This window comes from Seriola lalandi, unplaced genomic scaffold (assembly GCF_002814215.2).
Source record: "Seriola lalandi dorsalis isolate HSWRI2012SDOR001 ecotype SW California unplaced genomic scaffold, Sedor1 jcf7180002054604, whole genome shotgun sequence".
Lineage (NCBI taxonomy): Eukaryota > Metazoa > Chordata > Actinopteri > Carangiformes > Carangidae > Seriola > Seriola lalandi.
Window position 1 is genome coordinate 5,885 of NW_019525157.1, and position 9,785 is coordinate 15,669.

The 9,785-nt window shown below is 40.9% G+C and overlaps 1 protein-coding gene across 1 annotated transcript; it reads left to right on the forward strand.

Moving 5' to 3' along the window:
- Window positions 1–109: 109 nt before the first annotated feature.
- On the forward strand, window positions 110–2,668 carry LOC111664722 (forkhead box protein G1-like). Its single transcript, XM_023419429.2, has one exon. The coding sequence runs from the start codon at window positions 478–480 to the stop codon at window positions 1,750–1,752; it is 1,275 nt and encodes a 424-aa protein (XP_023275197.1). The 5' UTR covers window positions 110–477; the 3' UTR covers window positions 1,753–2,668.
- Window positions 2,669–9,785: the final 7,117 nt, after the last annotated feature.

Below are 9,785 nucleotides of genomic sequence, written 5' to 3' on the forward strand. Positions count from 1 at the left end.
GGAGAGAGAGAGAGAGGGAGAGAGAGAGAGAGAGAGAGAGAGAGAGAGAGAGAGAGAGAGAGGGAGATTAAAGAGAGCAGATAAAAATGACAGGTTCGCTCGTCGGGACGTTAAAGGTCTCAGTCTCAGGCTGGAGACGGAGGGAAGAAGCAGGAAAGAGGATTTGTTGACAAAATCACCAACTTGCAGAAGCTCCGCCCCCTGATGTAGCCGCGAGTCGGAACCTCCTTAATTACTAATTTCTCCACATCCAAGCCACGCTCTCTCTCTCTCTCTCTCTCTCTCTCTCTCTCTGTCCGTCTGTCTGTCTTTTCTCTCCCTCCACTCCTCCATCCATGCATCTCTCATCCTGACCCTCCTCTCTCTCTCTCCTCTCTGTCTCTCTTTCGTTTCCAGCCGGATAACGGAGGTGGACGAGCTTGGAGTTTGTTTGTTTGTTATAATTTTTTCTTATTATTTATTCCTCGGTTTTTGGGCATGGAGGATGTAAAAGACCCGCCGACCGTCCACCGGTCCTCCTCCTTCAGCATCAAGAGCCTCCTGCTGCCCTCCAAGTGCGACAGACCGGACTCCGTGGCTGCCGCCGCCGCCGCTGCTGCCGCGGCCGCGGTCGCCGGCATCCCCGGGACCCTCTCCCCCTCACCGGGCTCCGACTGTGAGAAGTCTCTGGACCCGCCGGAGGTGGACTCCACGGACGCGACTCTGGACCCGGAGAAACCGGGCAAGGAGGAGCAGGGGGAAGAGGAGGAGGACGGAGGAGGAGGAGGAGGCGGAGGAGGGGACGGCGCCAAGGCAACACAGGAGCAGAATACTAACGGTAATAACAGCGGGAAAAACGGGAAATATGACAAGCCTCCGTTCAGCTACAACGCCCTGATCATGATGGCCATCAGGCAGAGCCCCGAGAAGCGGCTCACGCTGAACGGCATCTACGAGTTCATCATGAAAAACTTCCCCTACTACCGCGAGCACAAGCAGGGCTGGCAGAACTCCATCCGGCACAACCTCAGCCTCAATAAGTGCTTCGTCAAGGTGCCCAGGCACTACGACGACCCGGGGAAGGGGAACTACTGGATGCTGGACCCGAGCAGTGATGACGTTTTCATCGGGGGAACTACCGGGAAGCTCCGCCGGCGCTCCGCCACCTCCCGGGGCAAGCTGGCGATGAAGCGCGGGCTGCGCTTCGCTCCTCTCGGCTTGGGGATTAACGAGCGGGCGAACAACCCGCTCTACTGGCAGATTTCTCCGTTCCTCTCCCTGCACCATCACCACCATCATCACCCGCACTACAACGGATCCTCGCCCGGGTTTTTGAACCAGGCGGCCGGCTACGGGTCGCTGCTCCCCGCGGTGGAGCAGCTGAGCAACGGGGACCTGGGGCGGTCGATCCTCGGCGGGTCGGCCGCCGGGGCGCTGGGCTTGACGAACAGTTACGGGATGAGCACCTCGCCGGTCGGACTGCTCTCGGGACAGACTGCCGGGTATTTTGTCTCAGGGACCCAACACGCTGCTGCGGCGGCGCCGGGGCCGCCGGGAGGAGGACCGCCGCCTCCGCCGCCGCCTCCGCCGCCGCATCTCCAGCAGGGCGCACCGGGGTTCGGCGGCCTGGCGTCCAGCAGCTCCCCGCAGTCCCTGCTCTCGGACTCCCTCAGAAACAGCTCCCTACCGGCCTTCTCCCCGGGCGTGTCCGCGGGGTTTCCCGGGATGCTATCCCATCAAAAGAGGGTGACTCCAAACGCGTTCCTAAACTGAACTCCCCCCTCTCCCCCCCACCCTCCGTCACCTCTTCGTCGATGGCACCGGGACGAGGACGCACAAGAGACGTCACGTTAAGGGCAAAAAAAAGTGGTAAATATCAAACATTGATCGCAAAAAATATATATGAAGTGAAACTTTTTTTGGCCATATTCTGCCCGGAAGTGCACCGGGTTTATTTTGATGATTTCTGCATTCTGTTGAAAAAGGGACAAACTTTTGTTACCCGCGGGTTGTACAACTGTAAACTAGACTTGCCAAAGGTAACGCTATAAGTATATTTCAAGCTATTTATATCTTGTACAAAGATTTTCAGTACTTTCTTTGAGTCTTTTATTTATGTTTTGTATTTATTGTACAATGTATTTAAATTCTATTTGTCAGTGTATACTCATCAGTATTGAGGAAAAAAAAAGGGGGGGTTGGACTTATACAGGGTTAATTATTATTTATGAATTTTGAGACAATCAAGGAGAACAAAAGACAATCAAAACTTTTTCTTTTTCTCTTTTTTTGGGGGGGGGAGGAAAAAACTTTTGAATATAAGTAAATAATGAATAAACGAAGCCTTAAAATCAGCAGAGACAATCAGGGGTTTTGAGAGGAAAAATAAGCCTACAAATCATATCTCTACTCAGGTTTGACCCCGGACAGGCCTAATAATAAATAATATGAATAATAATATGAATAATTAAACTGCACTGTGAAGAGTTTCCTTCCAAAATGCAGATATCCAAAAATAAATAAACAGTTTTGTCATGTAGTGAAGCTAATGACATCGAGCTGCTGCTTTTCACAGCTACAAACTGAATCTGTGACTCAGACTTTCCAGTTAAATAAAGCAGAAATAAATAAAAGAGTGGATATAAATGTTTTTGGAATAGAACTCTTCATATAAAATTATGCAAAACGACGTGTTTTTCTATGTTTTCTGTTCATTATCATGAAGCCCAGATTGTCATTTTCACTTGATTTGATCATGTGTGTGTGTGTGTGTGTGTGTGTGTGTGTGTGTGTGTGTGTGTGTGTGTGAGTGTCCAGGCCTGTATGAGCGTAAATTCTTCTGCGCATGTGCGCTAAAGGGCCGCACGTACAAACAACATCCTAATTCTCAAAGAACGAAACATCACTTTTTTTTTTTGCCGCGGTCATCCCAGTTTTATGACCCGCTGATCTGCTTCGGTTTCCGGGTAAAAGTTGTAGAGTGGCCGGCGGAGGGATGGAGGGTGGAGGCCTCTGGGAACTTTTTCTTTTTCAAATGAAAACAAAGAGCGTCTCCAAACAATAATCAGGCCCTGCATCTCATACACACACACACACACACACACACACACACACACACACACACACACACACAAATATATACAGCTGTTGTCAGATGAAAAACTTGTATCTCCAAAATACAAACCTCTTTTATTTTTGGAAAAACTAATAAATACAGCTTCATGTTTTTCAGTGTGAAGGTTCATTTTTGACGTTGGAAACAGCAGTTTCACACTCCAATTTGCCAGTGCTTTCAACCGCATCCCATGGTCTTCCCCCTTACATGACTCAAGACACTTTTGGTTTCATTTACTTGCAGTTTATGGATTTATCTGGAGGGTTTAATGAACCCGGGGAGCTGAGAAATGATCAGTGATCAAAAGAGACAATTGGAGATACAAGGTTTTCAGCCAACTGCAATGATGTGTATGTGCAACTTGTGTTTTTATTTTAATTTTTTGGGGGGAGGAAAAGCTGCACAGCGAGTTTAAAACATACATCAGCTGACCCCAGCAGAGGTGGGGGGGGGGGGGGGGGGGCATTTTCAGTCTGATACCGATATTAATGTTTGATGACGATACAAGGTTTCAGTGAAAAGACAACAAGGTGTTTTTTTTTTTACATAATTTAAACTTAATTTCTGACTTTATTTCAACATGTTGCAGGTTTCATAAAGTTCCTGCTTTTAGTTTCCGTGACTCAGAACTTTTCACTTTTTTAGATTAAAATTTCAGATTTTGCTTTTAAATCACAAAATTTAACTTCAAAGCTCAAAACACCGAGACGTCTTTTCACCAGAGCCGAGATCATTCATACATCACATTTTTTTCTGTCTCTCAAACTCATAAAATCTATTTAATTCCTCTGTTAATAATTCAGTTGAAATTATTATTTGGTACGTGTTAGTCAGTATTTCATTCTTACAGGACATAAAAAGGTCTTTATATTATGTTTTAACAGATGGTTTAGCTGCTATAAAAACTTTAGCCGACAAACAGTGACATAAAATACGGAAAGAAAAATAAGACAAACTTTTACGCTCGGGAAAAGTTTTGATGCAGCATCATAGAGGTTTAAAAATAATAAGACGTTTGCAAATTTACTTCCATTGATCTTTTCCTGATTGTTTACAGAGAAAAACATTAAAATAATAATAACTGAAGTGAAGTGCATGTTACATCAGCGTCAGCCTTGTGACTGCATTAGAACAGAAAAGAATTTCACTGCTGATGTTTGTTCTGTTTTTTAGCGTTTGACTATCAAAGTATTGATCGCCGTGGTATCGATCGGTCTGTCCTCAGATCTCAGGTCAGTTCTGTCTGAGCTCTGCAACGCAATCCCCGTCGAATTAATGTTGCCTTTGCAAAATAAAATGTAAAGCAGAAAATATGGATGATATTTAATATAAACATCCATTAATAGTTGATGCAGCCGAGATAAATAACATTAAAATATAAGATTTCAGAAACAGAAATAAAACTTTTTAAAGAAACAAAATGATGGTTTAAAATCTTCCCTTCACTGCTGAAGTTAATATTAAAATACACTGTTGAATATATTGATTATTAGTAAAATTATCACCTGTTTTTGGCCTTTTATTGCAAAATAAATATCATCGATCAGCTGCAGGTTTAATTTAATTTAAAATGATTTAAATTCTTGTGTATTTTTCTGTTGATTTTTCAAACAGCTGATCATAAAAACATAAAACCAGAAGCTGCTGAACCATAAACAATAAACACTAAACGTCTCCCAGCTTTTTTTTAAACAGATATTTTTTACAGTGTGAGACAAAAAACTTACATAACCTCTGACCAAAATAAAAGCCCCAAAAACAGAGGCTGACCTTGTCCCCTCACACACACACACACACACACACACACACACACACACACACACACACACACACACACTGGTACATTAACAGGAAAATAAGGATATTTTTGTCAAAATAAAAGCACAAACACAGTCCAGCAGGTCTGACTGAGCCTCGTTACGTTCACACTTTAAAGTTTGATTTTGGCAGCAGCAGAAATAGAAACAGGGTTGATTCCCAGCAGGAAGTGGACTGATCCAGACTCACAGTTTTTTTTTCTAAATCTCTGTCCATGTCACGTTTTTCCATTTTGGGTTTGTAAAAAAAAAAAAAAAAAAAAAAAAAGATTTTGGAGGGTTTTTTTGTTTTGTTTTTGTTTTTTATTTTTTTTGCACTTTTGTCGTTAGCGTTCACCTGTATGAAACCTGTACTGTCTGTTTTGTTGCTGTCTGTTTGTTTTTGTTTTTTTCTCAAAGAGACTAAACTTGATTAAAAAGGATGAAATAACCTGAAGCAGAGTTTGTGACTGACTCATCTGAAGCATCACAGCTGTGATTTTTATTCTGTTTTTATAAATGTATCTCACTGTTCGTAGTTTCACATTCGGAGGGAAGCAACAAAAACTTCGCCCCGGCTCGTTATTTGAAGAGTTTTGTGAATGAATTTCACCTTTTCGGTTCCGTCAGTGATGGAAGTCTAAAACTCAGGAGAGGCCGTGCCGTTATTTTTTTAAAAAGATCCTTATTTGAATTTATTTTTTATTGTTTTTCCCATCAGCTGAGTAAATGAGCTATTTATTTTGTTATTTTAAATTATTTAATGTACAACGTTAATGGATTGTTTTTAATTCGACATGATTTTCTTTCTTTCTTTCTTTTCTTCAGTCTTATTAGTGGCAGCTAAAACTTTTTAAAATTTAGTTTTTTGTTCGATTTATTATTAAAAAAAAATCTTAATCAGTTTTTAGTTGTATCATGACTTATTGGTTTTATAAGTTACATCTGTTAGACATTTTAAGGCCTGATTATCGGCCTAATTTAACGTGTTTTATCGATCTTGTGCTTAATATTTTCCAGATGAAGTTTGTTTTTTAGAAAACTGCTTTACTTGCACAGTTATCAGTGATTTTTATATATTCTTTAGGATTATAATGTTTTTATTTGAAGGTGTTTGCATATTTTCACATGCGACTGACTGTCGACCGCTTTAATTAAATGGTTAGTTTTAGACGTTTACGTTTCCATTCACATATTTCCAGGTGGTTTATGCACAAAAGAGCGTCTGTAGAACTTTATCAATAATCTGTATTCTTCAGTTTACACTAAGTCTTTATTCTGGGCTTCAGTTTAACAGTGTGAGTGTCGCACTGAGAGGATGTAAAGGGAGTTTTACAGGCCTCGTCCTGCAGCAGTTTGACTCTGTGGCGCCAGATTTTTCTCAGACTTTATTATTTAACGAGCTGAGGTTCGTTTCAGAAGCTTCCTGGATGTTTATGTTTATGTCCGAAATTCATTCAGAGGCCGGAGTTTACACACAGTTTGAGCATTGCTGCTTGGATTCAGCAAGTGTGTAATGTCACGTTAATAATGTGTGTGTGTGTGTGTGTGTGTGTGTGTGTGTGTGTGTGTGTGTGTGTGTGTGTGTGTGTCAGCTGCACTGACCTAAAAATAAAAAGGGACTAAAATGTGAGAAAATCACAACATGAACAGTTTCAGAGACGGTTTGGCTTCACTGACACAGACTCACAGTTTTCATATTAATAACTGTGTTTATCTCTGAATGTAAACACTGAATATTTCAGTTTAACAGCACTGAGCCCAAAAGAATCAACACAGAAAATACAATTTTATATAATATATAACATGATTTTAAAGTTCTTGTAGATTCTTTTTATTAAAAATGTGTCATTATCAATAATATTCACATTATCAGCTCAGATTCATTTCAGTTTAACCTTCATTGTTCAGTTTTATTATGTTATTATCACTGAATCCACACCGTGCCTTCACCCTGATAATATACCTTTATTATCTTTATAACGTACCTGTAATATAATAATAATTCTACAGTGTCTCATGGTGATGATGTCACGGTTCTCAACAGTCAACTGTTATTAAACCTACAGTTTATTCCTTATTTATAATTGAACACCAGTCATGTCAACAAGTACGTGGAAGCTGTTCAATATCAATCAATAACAATAAATCGATCAATAAACAGGTTGTGATCTGGACAGTGGGACGGAGGATTTGTGATCACGGATCAATATTTTATCAAAGATGAGATAAACAACGAGTCGTCAGCAGCAGATTTCAGGTAAAGAAACCAAATCCTGCGAGGCCTGCATGGTGGGTCCAGGTGGGCGGGGCTTGGTGGCTGCTTTCTTGTGACATCACAAAGTTACAGGAAGTGGGTTAAACAATCAGTTCACTGTGTTTTTTTTTATCAAAACAGGTTTGAGTGGTGAGAAGGAGGGCAGAGAGAGATCTGTCTGTCTCTGTCTGTCTGTCCTCCCTCTGTCTCTGCATGTCTTCCTGTTTTTGTTCATCTCTGTCTCTGTCTGTCTCTGAGTCTCTGTCTCTATCAGTCACTGTAAATCTTTCTCTGTTTCTCTTGTCTCTCTGCATTTGTCCTCCTGTCTCTTGTCTGTCTCTACCTGTTTCTTTCAGTGTCTCTATCTGTTGCTGTTCATCCTTGACTCCCCACTGTCTGTCTCTGCTTGTCTCTAAGACCGACTGACCGTCTCTAAGTATCTGTCCAAATCTGTCTCTATCTGCATCTGCGTCCTAGTCTCTGTCTCTGTCTTTATATCTGTCTCTGGGTTTGAATTTCAGTGTCTCTTTTTCTGTATCTGTCCGTCTGTGTTTTGGTCTTTGTGTCTGTCCCAACCTGTCTACATCTCTACCTTGTCTGTTGGTCCTGCTTGTCTCTCTGTCTCTATCTGTCTCTCAGTCTGTCTGTGTCTCTGCAGCTTTAAGAAGCTTTTTCTGTCCCTACTTGTGTCTCTGTCTCTCACTCTGAGTCTCTGTCTCCGAGTCTTTGTCTCCGAGTCTCTGTCTCTGAGTCTTTGTCTTTCAGTCTTTGAGTCTCTGTCTGTGTCTCTGAGTCAGTGTCTCTTTCTCAGTTTGTGTCTCTGAGTCTTTGTCTCTCATTCTGTCTCTCAGTCTGTCTTTGTCTGTCTCTGTGTCTGTGTCTCTGAGTCTCAGTCTGTCTGTGTCTCTGCAGCTTTAAGAGTCTCTCTGGGAGAATTTAGGTCAGCGCAGCGCTTCAGTCGGCTCACTTGTTTTGGCAGCTGGGACGGCCCAGAGGGGGGCGGGGCTAAAGGAAGTAGGGGGGGCAGGGGGTAGTGATGTAATTTTGGGCCTTAGCATGTGATGTCACACCCCCACCACAGACTGGTCCCACACCAGTAAAATGTACTGGACTGCAGCAGGTCGGCAGCCATGTAAAGACCAAAGCTGGCCCACAACTGGTCGTCTAGTGCCAGAACCGAGCCGAGTGTGCCGGCGTTGAGCCACAGTCAGGAAATCTGCCACCACACTTCAGCCACATATCACACAGACGAGACACAGTTCACCTCTGAAATCTGAATAATAACCTTCGACACATACTCATGAAAACCTGCTACTATTGATTATTTTCATTATTGATTATTGATTGATTAAGAGCAGAGAGTAATATCTTTAAATTTCCACCACAAAACCGGAAGATATTCAGTTTACAATCTAAAAAGTTTTCACATATGAGCAGCTGGAATTAATAAATATTTCTCATTTTATATATAATATATATTTAATTATAATTAATTATTATCAATTCATTTTTCTGTTGATTTGCTGAGTTAATTGATCTATTCCTAAAATAACTCCCATTTTTCAAGAGATAAAATAAAACTTTATAAACACATAAACACAAAACACTTCCTGTTAACATCCAGAAACTTCCCAGAGTCACTGAAGAGGAGCGGCCCATCAATCAATCACATGATCGACTCTGTGTCGCGCTGCATGAGGCAAATGTTGGTCACACCAGAAACTGACACCTGCAGCTCAGGTCTCACAGTTTAGCACCTAATGAATGTCTTTTTTTCAAAATAAAACTACACATTCTAAAGTAGCCTTTTATTGTGACGAGCCCAGGTCACACCTGTGCAGTGATCAGACTGTAATCAGCATCTCGATCAGTCACACCTGCCAGGTGGAGGATGATCCCGCTCACTGACACACATTTAAACAGATTAGTGAAGACAATTTGAGAGAAAGACGCTTTTAATGTTTATAGCAAAAATCTCAGATCTTTATTTTAATTTAATAAAAAGTGTTGTGTTTATATTTTTGTTCAGTGTAAAATTGTAAAACATATAATTAGCTGCAATCTGCTGTTGACAGTTTTTAAAAGCTATTTTGGGGATCATAGGTAGTTTAAACTGACAATAATGTTAATATAACTTTAAGGTTGTTGTTGATTCTTTTTATTAAAAATGTCTCATTATCATAAATATTCACGTTATCTGCTCAGATTCATTTCAGTTTAATCTTTATCGTCCAGCTTTTTTATTTTATTCTAACTGTGCCTTTACTCCAATACTAACTTTATTATTTCTGTAATTTGTTAATAAAAATATAAAGTATAAAATTATAAAACATAGTTACCTAAAATACCTAAATCTATTTGGGGATTAAAGTTTGTTAAAACTGATCACAGTAACATATGGTTTAAATTGGGCAACTCATTATGAATTAAATAAAAAACAACAGACAACTTGACTGATCATTAGTAATAAACATTAATGATAAAGGTGCGGAGTCATTCAATACAAATATAATTACATACTACATACATTTTTACATACATAAAAAATGAGGATGTCCTGCTGAACCCAGAGAGGAGGAGTCATCGTGTTAAGAGATTAAAAGATGTGAATCAGCAGTGTTGGTTTTTGTTGGTGGGG

Excerpts from the sequence above, each read along its gene's own strand:
- LOC111664722 (XM_023419429.2), top strand. The coding sequence starts at position 478 with ATGGAGGATGTAAAAGACCCGCCGACCGTCCACCGGTCCTCCTCCTTC.